The 15,970-nt window shown below is 33.3% G+C and overlaps 1 protein-coding gene across 1 annotated transcript in view; it reads left to right on the top strand.

Annotated features, from left to right (window-relative positions):
- Agps (alkyldihydroxyacetonephosphate synthase) overlaps positions 1-13,414 on the top strand; it is a 32,159-nt gene extending 18,745 nt beyond the window's left edge. The window contains exons 8-11 of the mRNA XM_071586216.1: positions 1,402-1,529; positions 3,342-3,650; positions 4,071-4,185; positions 6,578-13,414. Coding sequence (XP_071442317.1) covers positions 1,402-1,529; positions 3,342-3,650; positions 4,071-4,185; positions 6,578-7,002 — 977 coding nt within the window. The 3' untranslated portion in view covers positions 7,003-13,414. The remainder of the gene's footprint in view (positions 1-1,401; positions 1,530-3,341; positions 3,651-4,070; positions 4,186-6,577) is intronic.
- Positions 13,415-15,970: the final 2,556 nt, after the last annotated feature.

Genomic DNA, 15,970 nt, shown 5'->3' with positions numbered 1-15,970 from the left:
GGTAGATGTTAACCTTTGAAAAGAAGTCATTCTAGTGCTCTAGTTTTCCTCTGCACCTTCAGGAGAGAGAATGAGGGGAACTATAATTGAAAACCCCATCACTAATGGTGTCTGAATATACTTGGGAGCCTATTATTTAGTGTTTCACAATGGTTCCAAGAGGAATTATGGGCACGTGACATCATGAACAATTATTGTTGTGTATTCCCCTTCTGTGGGTGATTATTTCTTTATTGATTAACATTAAAATTAGGCAAAAGCCAGGTGACCTGGACAGTGAAAAAGATCTTTAATCTTAAAATGCAACAATTTCAAAGTGTAAAAATAATACTTCTTGATCAGAGATTCAAGATTCGAACTGAGATCCCTTCATGCTCGGTTGAGTGCTTTAGCTAGTTAAGCTACCAAGGCGTCGTCCTCTTACACTCGGAAATTTTGAGACCTTTAAAGGAACATGATTGTTATTATGAATAATTGTACTCACAATGTTACAGGTATTTGTAGTCACATTGTAGATTTTTAGTAGGAGAAATTCGTAGAATTAGTTTCTTAGCACTTGCTTTTGGAGTTGATTGGTTGACCACACTCATTTACGTTATGTTTTACTGTAGTTAAGTAAGAATGCATAAAACTATAGCACAATGGCACAAAGTACCAAAAGTTGGCTGTTCATTTATCAAACTCTTATAAAATTTTAAATGGGACTGAAAGAATAGAATGGTTTGAGGCGTCACTTTGTGGAAGCAATTCATATTGGAAAAGAATATGCTTTTGTTCTCCCACATATATTAGACTATGAATGACCCAGGTTTCGACTTTCAAAGTCATCATCAGGTGATGACTGATGAGGACTTCGTAAGTTGAAACCTGGGACGTGCATGATAAAATATGTGTGGAATAACAAAGTATTTTCTTTTCCGGTTCTGAAAGCAATAATTTTTCATTAATATTTTATCTAAAGTTAAATTTTCTCATGATTGGTATGTTTGAATGTATGTGCGACATTAAATAAGGTGGTACAAAAAGTGTTTAATATTACCCAGGCTTGTTTTATTACAGGGTTGGGAAAAATATAAAAGCTTCTTCTAAAAATTAGTGGAAAATGAGGATATGGGCCAAAATTTTCATTTATGCATGGAGATCCTGGCCAGAAACTAATTTAAAGTTTTGAGCTAACCTTATTGATACCAATGGCATGTAAAGCAATGAGGTGATGATCCAAAGCAAAGTCTAATCCTGACTTGAAGCAGTAGAAAAACTGGGATAAACTGGGACTGGGAATCTTGGTCAGGAAAGTTGGGGAAGGGAATCTGGAGAATAAATGACCACTGTGTACTAGACCACTGTTCAACTTTTTTAATGATTTATTTCACCCTGTATTGATAAACAATTTGTCCACAGGTACTCTAGGAGTCATCACAGAAGTTGTGCTGAAAATTAGGCCATTACCAAAATGCAAGAAATATGGATCGATTGTTTTTCCAGACTTTGAATATGGTGTGCAGTGTATGAGGGAGGTTGCTAAAAAGGTATGTTTACTTGAATCCTCTACTCTTAGTAGTGTTTGAGGTGGATTATTAAGAAAATGCCACCACCATTTCCACCATACTCCTGTCCCTACATTTGTGTTACAGCCCAGGATTTAGAATCTTATTCTAAAGACTTCCACTCCCTACATATTGAAATTTCTAATCACTTTCATTCTTCACATGTAAGCATGAGTATCTTTGGTAGTCATTTCAAAAAAAGCCATGTGATCGGTAATCATTTTGATAAAATTACATTGGGGGAAATTTGATGTTTCCTGGTGTTTTGCCGTACCATATTTGCAGCGTAATCATTGTAAAAAAATAATAATGAGTTCATTGGCAGTTTTCTCCATTGTTAGTGGTATTTTCATCCAACAAGGAAACTTATGGATCCTTAGTCAGATTTTTTTTTTTTGAAAAATCGGATCACACAAGAATGTCAACTTTTGTTTGCATGAAATTTGATTCTTATTTTGAGGGTAGTCTAATTTGAAATATATGGGATGTCACGGGAATATGCTGAGGAAGGAGAAGCAACATAATTAACTCCATATATTTTGTCAGTGCATGGTAGCAACAGTAATCATAATTGAATAAATTTGGAAAACTTCACCTTCTGATTTAGCATATGGATGTTCAAATATTGTTAAACAATTGTTTAAAGTTAGAGTGAGAAATTTGGTATATGAAGGTAAGGCCACGATTCCTGAAGATTCCACTTCATCCTGTGATGGTCCATGCTATTGGACAGCAGTTTTTTTCAATTCTAGCAAGTCTTTGAATCTCAGATATGTCAGTACTTAATTTTTCTCCCCTTTTGTAAAGAATGTACTCTTTGGTGGAGTGTGATTTTTTTTGTTGATTTCTTTTCTGAAAGTATACTTACTGGTATGTATGTATTTGCCCTCTCTTTTGAAATTATTAAGTATCTTCAATATTTCAATTGTTTCTTGGTAAGGGTGGAGAAGCACCTAAGTTATTTTTTGTGACTTGAGGTTCTTGAAAGTGGATGATCAATTCTGACTGTGCTAACAACAAATTGCAATTCTTCTAAATGACAATCAAAATGTTTTTAAACTGTTATTATTATATTTTAATGCTGCTAACATTTTTATTCCATTATTTTTGTGAAGAAGTCTTTCCTTCATGTTGTTGTCTCAACATAATAAAACAGGTATTTTCAAATTCTAATTGCAATTATAAATGTTTTTTTTACAACTAATTTGGTTGGTGCACCATGTCCAATTTGTGCAAAATGATGCTTTCAATTTCCTTGACAAATATGGCAATGCTTTCCTAATTTGCCCTTTAAACTCGCCCTTTGCCCTTTGCCCTTAAAGTGGTATGCCTGTAAAAGTGCTAAACCTTACTCTGCTGCCTGGAACGTTCTATCTCGGAAGAATTCTGTGGTCTACATGGTTTCAAAACCCAACCAATTTAAGAACATGCCCTAGTGGGTTTGACTTGGAAAAATTTTAGTCACCACTGAAAGGGTTAAGTGATGAGTACCTATATGGTGTATTGATTTTATGAGTATTTGACATTTTAGAAGAAATTTTAAATTAGAAGAATTTTTTGTTCATTCTTATACTGGTTTTTAGGAATAAGATAACGATTTTGTGTCAAACCCCTCTGCCCCATATGCCCAGTCATAAAGAGGGGGCTGGTGTCAAAATTGAATCTAGAACCTGGGAACTGCCTTTGATTATTTGATGTCATATCTTTATTTTAATGGCTCTTTAAACTCAACCAGCCAAATATCTAAATTGTTTGATTCAAATGGGTCTGAAATGCCAAATATTTCATTTACAGCGCTGTCAGCCTGCTTCAATTCGATTGATGGACAATGAGCAATTTCACTTTGGTCAAGTGTTGAGGTCAGCTCCTGGGCCATTGTCTCGATTCCTCGAAGGAGTTAAGCATGCTTATGCAAAGTACTTGCTTGGCCTCCATCCTGACAAGATGTGTGTTGCCACCCTAGTTTTTGAAGGTGAGCCTGAAGATGTGGCCTTGCAGGAGAAGAAAATATATGCCATCGCAAAAGAATATGGAGGAGTCCCTGCTGGCCAGACTAATGGCGAACGGGGTTATATGCTCACGTTCGTCATTGCTTATATTCGGGTAATATGTTTTGTTATTAGGAAAAGTGTAATATTAGAGGTTGCTAGAAGACTGAAGAATTTTGAAACTCTAGAACATATCTTGGAAAATTTGGAAATCTGTAGAAACTATTAAATATGTACCTTGAAATTCTTCAATTTTGGGAGTAAAAAATTTCATTGAAATAACAAATTGAGAAAAGAAGTTGATTGGATATTTATGCACATTTTGAAAGTCCCTTATTGTGATTGAACTTCAATGGTGCCAGTGGTGGGATCACTAGAGAAATTCAGTGTCAAACTGATATTCTGATAAGTTGTCACGAAAATTTCATCTGTGAAAATTGTTACTCTGGCCGAGAAACCAGAAAAATTAAAGAAATTCGTCCTTGTATATATCAGTGCATGTATAATGAGCCTCTCATTGCATTATTATTTCTAGGATTTGGGTTTGGAGTACAATGTTGTTTCTGAGTCATTTGAAACATCAGTACCTTGGGATCGTACAATCGCCCTATGCCGTAATGTCAAATATCGAGTGGCCCAAGAATGCAAAGGTATGTTAGATATTTGAAATTCTTGTCTATCTGTGTGGTATTTGCACAATTTACGAAGAAATTTGCGGTGGTATTGATGGCGTGTTTGCATAAGAAGTAAGTTTTTCATGCCAATAACTTGTTATCAAATCTTCTTTGTTAATACCAAGGGTTTTTTATTTATTTATTTATTTTATTTATTCAGTATAAGTCCGAAAACAGCACATTCTGGCCTTTACATCGAACTATTAACAACGATAACAATGATCACATTTACAAACACCCAAGCCCTAGGTGGAGGAAAACTCACCCAGGCGGGAATCGAACCCGCGACCCTTGGAATGGCAGACGAGGACGTTACCCCGCCGCCACCGGGGTCGGTTTGTTATATTGAATGGTTTTGTTAGTCGTTTCAAATACTTCTGATGCTTGCATACCATTGAAAATTTAGAAGTAGTGCTTTTCGTGGTGAAAATTGTGTTGGAGTGGTCACAATCTTATCTCAGTGTCCTCAGCTGCAATGGAGTTCCTCTTTAAAAATGTCTGAAAGTTAAAATTGATGGAGACTTGTGATCATAGGGGTCCATCACAGGAAGGTTCACACTATCAATAGTAGTGCAGTTTTATGAACTATTATCTTCTTTGTACTTGTATTTGCTAATTTTCTTGAAAATGTTGAAATTCAATGTCCACTTTTTCATGCTTGAAATCATGTGTACGAAAACAATCACAAAAATGTTCATTTTTCTGGTGCGTGAATTTATCATTGAAGACTGTTTGGATCCATGCAAGAAGTTCTGTAATTTCAGTTAACCAATCTTTTTTGGCATGATTGGATTGGTTAACATTTTAGCTGGTTCATTGTGAAATCAATGCTAATGAATCTTCGCACACCCCTGCTCTAAATGTGCTGGCATATTTAAAACTAATAATTGGTTAATCGAATAAATTATCATAAAGTTCTTTTATTATTAAATAACCTAGGTATCCCTGCCTTAAAAATCTGATTAGTGGTTTAATGAATGTTCAAACAAATTACTACATATTTAATTTATTAAAATAATATTCCATTTCTCTGTTCTCAAACATTTTTTCCTGCTCATTCCTTTGAATTTTAGGGCAAGAAACTGTGTGCCTTGCCTGCTCTGTTGTGCCAGATAAATAAATATTTTTGGTATGACAATAACATATGCTAGATTTGAAATATTCTTTCTTTTGTCCGAATTGAAGTTCTTAATTATGTTTATTTAAATCAAACAAAACTAATTAGAATTAGATAATCTGAATGTAGCGAATAAAATAATTAAATAATTAAAAAAAGGAATTTTCGGAAAATTATTAAATGTTCTAATAATATTTGATTTAAAGGGAGAAAATCTACATGCCACAGGTCTTAACTCTTAGCAAAATGTTCCATCAAACAGTGGTGCAAGGACCTCATGTTATGTCGAGCATGATTGAATTGGAATCTGCAGCGTTATCTGGAAATACATAGGGCACTTTCCAAATAATCTGTGCAGACTAGCATGCTTTGTAGCTGAAGGAAAAACATGAGATTGTAATGACCTTTGCTGATGTGTTAGCAATACAGTGGGGAGAGGGCTACGCAATCTGGTGCACATTCGAACATGTGATGCAGGAGTGGTAACATTTAAAAGAGCTTCTTTTCTGCCTGAAGGATATTGAAATCAGTAGCATGTTTAAATGACGTTGTTTAACCAGGGCAACTATCAAAGATGTGATGAGCATTTAATGATTATAGCATCAAAATGCTAATAAAAATAAAATGTTATTGACGTCAGTGTTTTCATCAAACATAGGGTTTACAACATTTGATCCTTAAGTGTAAGGAATATATATTCAAACATGAAACCAGCCTCTGTTGTGTTTTGGAGGTTTTTCACCATTACTAGTTTGCATTGTACACATTAGATTCTTATTATTTCTGCACGAGCAAAATTGGCAAGGCCCACATTGCCCCATCTTATGAGAAAAAGGTCTAAATGATTTCCATTGAAATGAAGTTTGTTGGTCATTTAGTTTCAGTGAGCATATTTTTTTTAAAGAAAGAAGCACTGTAAACAAGAGCTTCTGCTAATGATAGAATTTTTACATTATGTTGGTATTTCACAAAAAGTAGAATATTCATATTTGCGAGTGAATTTTGCCAGCCCGATGTTTCTTAACTTAACTGTAACTCTTTCCAGTAGAATGTCATGATTGTTAAGTATATTTTTTTAGTAAATTTAATTTGTTATTCCTCACATTTGCTTTCAGCAGGAAAGATTTAATTTCTCGTTGATGATGAAAATCAAATTGATCCATAAAATGGATACGCACATTCTAATATGCAGGTATTTGATTTTTAATAATCATGATGCAGGTTTCTTAGATTTTTTTTATTTTTTCACAGTTCATGGCGTACGACACTTCCTTATAACTTGCAGAGTCACTCAAACGTATGATGCTGGAGCATGTGTCTACTTTTACTTTGCATTCAATTATTCAGAACTTGCTGGGAAAGACCCTGTAGAGGTTTATGAGGAAATAGAGGCATCTGCTCGCAATGAAATTTTGGCTTCTGGGGGAAGTGTGTCGCATCATCATGGGGTGGGGAAAATAAGGCGGCGCTGGGTGTCCGATGCAGTGTCTCCCTTGGGTGTGGAAGTTCTGAAAGCAGTGAAGCAGCGAGTGGACCCCATGAACATATTTGCTTGTGGAAATCTAGTCAAGGGAGATAATGTAGCCGTTGACCAGGACAATATTTTGGAGAACAGCTTGCCAGAGGAATCAATCTCCCCACTTGATCGTAAAGGTACCATTGGAAGTTGTGAGTGAATGTTTTTCATGTCGGAATGCTGTTTAAGTACATGGAAATGAATTTGCAGTGTAAATAAAATTCCCTTAATTTATTAATGGAAATTAATGTCGTAACCATGGTTACATGGAATGATTTTAGAATAAGAGTGTATTTGTGTGTAAAAATGAGTATCTTTTTTTGAAATAGTTTGAGAACTATTTCTCATGGATGGATGCCTGATTCAACATGTTTTATCCAAAAGTGGGCAGTTTTAATTTAGTAAAAACTCTCCTGGGCCTTTCATGGAAAGTTGATTGTAATTTAAATGTTTAAAATGCTTTTGCATTTGCTGTTCTTTTGTTAAAAATTGAAGGACTACTTGTTATCTCTGTATACATGAAGATAATATAGTAAGGTATAAGATAATAAGATAAGATGACACCCTATTCAAATAATCCATATTCACGATAGATCATGACATTTTTATAACACCATTAGTAAAGTATAAAATCCATAAGTTAATGATATATCATTCATGTAATTAGATTAAATGCTTTACCTAGGAGGTGAATTTTAGAAAGTGCTACTTTGAGTAGAAATTAGTGGTGTATAAAATGAATTTTTACATTAGAGCATTTTAATACCTCTACGTATTCATATATTTCTGTAATTCTAAATTGTAGTAATGCAAGAAAGTTGGTGAATCATAAGAAATATGTATGCCTTAGTTTTATTCATTGGCCTAAATGTACAAGCGCCATTTCTCTTGGGTCTAGATTAACAAATTGATAATGAATTTTCTTTGCCAATTAGTCCTAATTCCATCAGTATTTTTTCACTGATCCAGTCAAATCTCAATATTGCATTTTATTTTATTACTTCTGTTATTTTATATTATAATTAGCTTAAGCATGTTTAAAGATGAAATTTTTCTTTTGTTTCAGTTATTGTTACTGTTTCAGTATTGTTGTTTTAAGTTAATACCATTGCACAGCATATGTGAATAATTTTGATTTAATAATACCCTATGTAAAAAAACTGGAGAATATCTTACCCACAGCCTTACCTACCTGGTCGATGAGATGGATGACAATGCAGTGTAATGTTTCAGTGCCGATGTATTCTTTATTTAAATGTGTTAACTCATAGTATTGGTGTGTGAATCATGACTTTTCACTTCAAATGAACAATCATACCTGTTTGAGTAAATTATTTGAATCTCAAATCCTATTGTTTAAATTATTGAGGTTTGAAATCAAATTATTTACTATTCACATCCAAGCGAAGTTTTGCCAGTATCTAGAAAATTGAAGGCGGCTAGTATTAGACTTAGTTTTTCCAATATTGCATTTATTAAATCCTTCATTATATAAAATGTACAATTTTTAAAGGAGACATAAGAAAGTACCATTTCATTTGTCCAAACCAAAAATAGGCAAGTAAAAATATATGTTTCTTTCTTGGAATGACGAGTATTGATGGGCGAGAAAATGAAAACGTTAGCTAACAAGAACCAGAAACGTAAATGTGCATAAATTAACGATGAAATAAGGACTAGAGGACATTTATTTTAAAATCTCTTTAGTATTGTAGTCAATAAATTTTCTGTTATTTATCAAAGGATGTAAAAATAGAATTTCTGTGATTACATTTCCTGCTGGAGAAGAAACTCATTCACTAGTATCTGATTCTGGGATAACTCCTTCATTTTGGCCATACTGCATGATAACATTTTGTACACGGCACCCTGGTTTTTCCATCATGAGAGAGGGCTGGCCAGATTTAATTTTGTGTACATTTCTGACTCATCCATGGTTTTTTCAAGATTTACTGTCTTCAAAAACTTGAATTTCTTCCAAATATAAGTATCATAATCTGAAAAGATAAATACAAATAATGATTATTCTATTTACACTTAAAATTCGTATGAAAAAGCTTAACAATTCTCGTTTTTGTTAGTACTCCTACCCAGCATGACTTTTCTGCCACTCTCAGAAGTATTTGCAAGAGCACACTCATTTTACTGATGTATTACTCTAATTCTAATGGCTATATTCATCAACTCGATGAATACCTGAATGTTGATGTGTACATTTTTTATATCTCAGGCTCAACCACATTGATTTCATGTGATTTAGTGATTCCCTTAATTTACTGAAGTACTTCCTAAGTGATAGTGCCCAATACCAAGAAAAAGGTCCTCCCTCCCCGTAATATTCATTGAAGTATGTAATTAGACTATCTGTTGCTATTAATGGAGATATTATTGACAAATGAATATCACATAGTTATTTTTTTTAATTGTAACAAAGATACCATTTGTAAAGGGAAAAATATCGACAGAGGAATGATTTTTTCAGCTGGAAATAGCTTTACAAGTTCATCGACAACCTCCAGAATATTTCCTAAGTCACCTATATGTTTGCATTGCAAAGAAGTTAAGGAAAAAATTTTGCCAAATTCAGATAACTCATCGTTGACTGTTTGTTTTTTTCATGAACCAACTCTCCTATGTTAGAAATGTAGTTTCATCTGGTCTCATTTGATCAAATAATGCATGTTTACTCAGTAACTCTAAATGGTTATCTCACATTTTTTGTTAAATTTCATATTCACTAGACGTAGAAGGATGTTTCTTAAGGTGGTTCCAAAATCAACTAGTTGTAATAGTTAGGAATGCAAATTAATGTGGGAGCTTTTAAATTTAGCTTTGTTTGATGGTTTCTCGCAATGTTCTAATAATCTCTTTTTCTTTGTCCCTTATGCTTATCTTTTAAAATGAGAATTTCAAGTTTAGAAATTGCAAGGAAAAATTGTCAAGTAAGGTATGATAACAGGCTAATAATTAATTATTTTTATTAGTTTGAAGTGTACCCAGCAATAAAATGCCTGCTGTATAAATATTATGTGGATATCTGCTTAAATTAATGGCATTTTCTAAACTTACACAAAGTTATTTCGGTGAAGTCCAAAACTTGGTTTCAGAAAATGGCAGTTTTCATCTTATTGTGGCATCACTACTAGGAGCACCAAAGACTCATATCTTGTGTTATCATCATTCACTTCCTATTTTTTGCTCTGAAAATGCAAACCATTTTAAGTCAATTAAACATAAAATGATAGAAATGGCTGTTGTCGAAAATTTTGTTGAAGTTGAAATTTTGTTAACCTTAATTAATTAAATTAATTTGAAATGTTTCTTATATAAGAAATGTATCCCATTTGAATTGAAATTTGTCACATTCACACACCTCTACCAAGCAGTTAAATGTGGGGATTATTGTTAAAAATGTTTTTATTTTTGATGCATTACATACTTTAAGTTCACACATTTGTGGTATAATTTGACTCATGTATTGTACCATAAAACTTTGGAACATATGAAGGGTGTGATGTGCTTTAGATACCACACCTGCATGGCAGTCGTAAATGTATTTAAGTTAATTTATTGCTTATGTTTTTGTATGCTTTTTGCTAGTTAGGTTTTACTGCACTATTTAGCTGTCTACTTTCCTTGACTATGATTAGTAGCAATTTTAATGAATATATATTGCTCCAAATCTGCCCATCTGCATTTTATAGGTGCATGTTTACATAATTGAGAAGCCTTGCTACAAATGAGTGCATGCATCAGATCACAAATTAAAGTATTGAATATATTGTGGAGTATTATAACTATTGTACAAAATTTACCACAGTTAATACAAGCAAAATAGCTTGCAAATGATACCAATGTGTTGTTTATGTTTTCTACATTTCGTATTGGCACAGTTTCATATCTTAATAGCTTTATTTGTCACTTTTCAGTTATCCATTGCTAGTAACTTAAATTCTTACCATGTTTTTTTGTGGTGCCATCTAGTCTCAGGAGAAAGTGCAAGAGCTGATAGCTTGTTTTGGTTATCAGTTTTAGTTACTGAAAGTCATTATTTCTAGTGCTAATGAATCATGCTCTTCCAGATAGCCACTGAAAGCAACTATTGCAATTATATTTATGCTTTGACTAATAATGCTTCATGTTGCTTTTATGTTGTAAATCATTTTTTGGAGTCGGAAAAGGAAGTTAACATCGGATGTAATTTTAAGTTGGCATGGAAAAAATTTAAAGTATGTGCTGGAAGAGGGACAGACTTGCATTGCATTCATCAAAATATGCTTTCTGGAATGTTAAATTACTAGTGTTAATTGAGCATTTATCAAGTGATATTTGTGCACACTATTTACTCATTCAAGGTAATATTTTGAAGCCATTCATGTAATTCATTGATGAAAGAATGAACTGGGAAGTATTAAATTTTATCATGTATTAGTGAATAATTATTGAAGTTACCAATTTAGACCTTAATGTTGCATTAAGATAATTGGGTATAGTTTTCCTTTCTTCCATTGAATCTCTGAACACTGTTTAAAAAATGTGAATAACGAATTGAGAAGGTTTAAGGGTGATAATACAGGATTAAAGTGTAAAATGTTCCATTTTAATTCCCTTGTGCCAATTAAATATGCAATTTGTTTATAATTGATTGCATCTTTTCTTTAAATGCTACTTTTCTTGCCAGAAATGTATGCTACGGTGTGATGTGTATGAACCTGCCTTTAAGTTAGTGATAATTCATGTTGGGAGTGAATATTGTGTAGCTGCTATTACTAGGCACTGCCAAAATGCTCTTAATTCATGAAATTATGACATGCACTGCCTGAAATGTGTTTATGGGAAACTTTTTCCATATTTTTGGTATATTAAAGTGTGATCCCCCACTGTATTTTTATGAGGAAAGAATGGCTCTTGCCATTTGTATAGCTTTAGACCTATAGCCAATGTCTTTGTCTTAGCTGAAAGTTTTTGCCACTCGAAAAATTGCTATATGTAGTTTCTAATTAATCATTGAGCCAGCTAATTTCTGTTAAAAGTTGTAGAATATAACTGAGTACTATCATTCACCATTGCGAGCTGTTATTTTTTTTTTAAGAATTTACTCCTCCTATATATGTAAACTTTTGGACGACATATTGTCAGCATAGTATTACCAGAAAATATTTACCTGGTTATTGTTAATTGACATTTAAAAAAAAAATTGTTTTCACCAATAGTGGGTTGGCAACATCAATTCCCAGACTATGAAATTTATATTTGTACATTAATCAGTAGTTGATTAGCTTTTTCATTAATTCACAAAATGTGATTAGTAGTTTTTTTTTTTGATTTTACCAATTCAGTAAATATTTTTAATACTTTGTTGATGTTCCAAAAGTATGCAGTTAAAATTAGTTTAATTACAGAGACTGTGTTCTCTGCAAAAAATAATTTAAAATGATCTGGAATTTCAGTTGGCGTAAAAATGGTATGTGCTCTTTTTCTTGGGCGATCTTCTTTAATTATATAGATTTTATGACAGATTCAAGAAATAGTGGTATTTTTTTTTTTAGTTGAGAAGGTAACTCTGATTTGTTACTTGTGAGAAGTTTTAAGTGTAACACTCTGTGAAATATTTGGAGCTTTGTTTTGCCTCATAAACCAATAAAGCTAGACTACTTTCTTTGCTGGTATAACATTTGTTAATGGTTGCGGTTTTTCCATCAACATTTAAAAAAAATATAATGATGGCATAAAGTAATTTGTGATATTTGGTGAGACCTGTCTTTGGCAGAAATTGCGGGTTGTACGAAATATTATTGATTGCCAGAGGTGTCCACTGATTAGTGAAGAACTTTATGTGCAAAAAATTACTGAGATATGTAAAATCAGCATATTTAACAAACATTTGCTCTAAACCCACTCATCATTTCTGCTCTTTATTAATCATTAATGTGTTATATATTTTTTCATAAGCAACTTACCTAGCATCATTAGAAAAGAAAGGCCATACCATCATTTTGTTTACTTATTGTAGTGTATTCAATGTTGTATCGTGTGATATGAGATTTGGGACATATAAGCACTTCTGTTATGCTGGAGTGCTTCTTCCAATGACCAGCAACTGGTAATTCTGTTTCAATTAAGGGGAATTGCCTTGACTGGATAAAATCGGATGATTCGTGGAATGTAGGGCGCTTCAGGGACCATTTCATAATAATTGTAAAATAAATTTAACATTTCCCATTGTAGAAAATGATAATTTGTGAAGCAGTAGTTTTTAAAGGAATAGTCTCGTAGTTTTAGATGGTAACACATTGTGATTCTATAATTCACATATGTATAATAATTAAAAAACTAATGCAATATGCAGTGGAAAATTGAAAGCCGTATCTTTTTGAGTAACCCATTTGTGTTTTTTGTGTAATTCTGATCGAGAGACATAATCTAGTGTATTACTTCCATATTGACTTTTAGAGAGGTACAATGTCAATGAAATGCAAAGTTTACTTTTTAAATATAAATCCTATTACTAATATTCTAGCATTATATTTGAAAATCCATTTTTGCCATTATTTTAATTGAAATTTTAAGCACCGGACAAAGGCAGTTTATTACTGAAAAAACTGTAATAAATGATAATGTTTGATCTACAAATTTTGATAATGTTTTGAACTCTGAAACTTATTGTACATTAGAAATGAAAAGAATGCTGAAATTATAGTATATCTCTTGTAATTTATTATGAATATTCTCAAATCTGAGCCTGCCATGGTGTCTAATCTAAATTGAGAATGTGCCCAGCATTGAATGAATGCCAGTGATGAAAATTAGTTGTAAGGAACTTGCAGTAAATACCCAAATTGTTTATTCCACTCTTGTTAAGCATTTTTAGACTATGATCAGGCCTGGAAATTTTCAAGGCGGTGAAGGATTTAGTTTTTGAGAGGAATTCCCATAGTGGGTAACCACCTAGATAATCATACAAGTAAGGAGAAAAGCAAAGAAAAATGCAACAAACGGTAAACACATTCAAGTTAGGAGTAGTTTTGGGTTACTATAACATCAAAATCAGTGTAGGAAGAAGCATTTTTACTTTCTCCATTATGTCTCTGTAGTACAGGACAAAGTATTGTTTTCATGAAAAAATCCAACTTCAGGATTTCAAAGAAAATAAATGTTTGACATCCCATGAATATGTTTTGATGATTCTTTGAATGATGTTTGTCAGTGTATTCATGTGTCTGTATGAATGTGATAGGTTTTCGTCAGAACAATAACTATAAAACTATTAACATGATTATTACCAAATTTTATTTGTTCTATCTTTTGTCAGAGTAGATATTCCCTTTTTTTCAAATTTTACCAGTTGTGCAATCAACCAATTAGAATGAGAGAAAATCCTTCCTTTGCCCATTCATTGAAAATCCTGCCCCAACCAAATCGCCTACCAAAACACAGATAGCAATGTAATAGTAATACATATCCATAAAGTTATTAAATATGGTAAATATCACATAGACGTTCTACTCCCTATACCTAATGGCACTGATGACCTCAGCCATCATTCTCCTCCCCTAATAATTATGACTACTACTAATTATAAGAATATTCATCAAGTGCTATTTTGTTCTCATTATATGCACAAATCGTGTAGAAATAATAAATGGTGTGAAAAGAATCATTATATGGAAAAAATTGGATTGTCTTATTATGGTCAATATCGTAATCTCAGATGAAATACTTCAATTTGGATTTTGAATGTTTTCTCGGCCCCCATCAAGGTGATCACCATAAAAATCCTTTCATTGGCACCAGTTCATTCTTCTTAGAATGGCAACTGCTGGATCCATTCTGCCCTGGAAGAAAACAATGGCTTTTTTAAAAACAACACATTTAAGAGTATCTGAGTCATGCAATCAGTTGCCATCAATTAGTAACATTGTCCCTTTCTCTGGGAAATGAAAATCATATGGAAAAAGTCTTGCACTGGCACATCAGATTTTTTTCCTTGAATCAGTGGAAAATGATGAGGATGAAAGGGATATACTTTTCAGGAAGGCTGGCTTTAAATTTGAGGTTGGCTATCAGTTCATTCCATTAAGTTTAATGAATTTTCACTGTGAATTTTCTTTGGTTCATCAGTCAACATAAGTCGATGGGAATCAGAGACTAATTCCTTGAATGATAGGCAATGCACACATTTGGGAAGCATGGCCACCTCAATACTAACCCTTCTGGTGGCTTTACCGCTTAACTATTGTTTCTACATAGAGGAGGGTGTGCTGCCAAACTATTGTCAAGAGCTCAAAAGTTGTTCAAGTAAAAGTTGCCTTCTAAATAAATGATGATCGAAATCTCTTGAGAATAAATGTGTGAGAGCCAACTTAGAAAGATCTGCTGCATCGATGTACCACCATAGAATTGGATTTTCTGGAGCAGTGGCAGAGGAGCTCTTGTGAGAAGGCAATCACTTTGTTGGCCATTGATTTGATATGATAGGAGCAGCTTGTCTTTGCAGTAAACACACTGAGAATGTGTGTTTGTACCTCTCTCTCTATCTTACCTCTTAATCTTACTCCTATGGTACTGGGTGCTGATTAAATTTTAGTCATCGGGTCAGTATGTAGTTCATGGATCACATTACTATTATTAGGCAAAACTCACCAATGCCCTTCAGAAAAATAAATGTTTTATTACAGTAGAAATTATTGAATGCTTATTTGGAATTCAGTGAAATCTATTGTTCCCCTTCCGTTCTCCCCCAAGGACCAAAATAGCAAATTTTTTGCTTTGACTTTTCTTGCATCCGAACAGGTCTTGGGGAACTGGTCTGCTTGAAGAACTTCTGCTGTTAACTGTTGTCCGGTGGTGTGTAGATAGAGTTGGTTCCACCAGGATGGGCTCTGTTGATTTGCCTCCCCTCTCAATGCCTGCACATCAATTTTTCCCTTAGACCTGAAATAGACCCCGTGTGATGTTTAGTGAGAGTGAAATTCAGTAGTGAAAATGCTTTGGTAAATGTATCTAATTAGGGTGTGTTTGAGCCAAGCAAGTTTACCAGCGTACATTTGATATGTGCAATAAGGATAATTTGCAAAATGATAACAGTTATCACATCTGTAGCATCCTGATCCAACCACTTTGGTCTG

The sequence above is a fragment of the Hetaerina americana genome, unplaced genomic scaffold (genome assembly GCF_022747635.1).
Source record: "Hetaerina americana unplaced genomic scaffold, ioHetAmer1.1.p SCAF_21, whole genome shotgun sequence".
Taxonomy (NCBI): domain Eukaryota; kingdom Metazoa; phylum Arthropoda; class Insecta; order Odonata; family Calopterygidae; genus Hetaerina; species Hetaerina americana.
The sequence above is the reverse complement of the archived record's forward strand: the minus strand, read 5'-3'. Positions and strand labels throughout refer to the sequence as shown.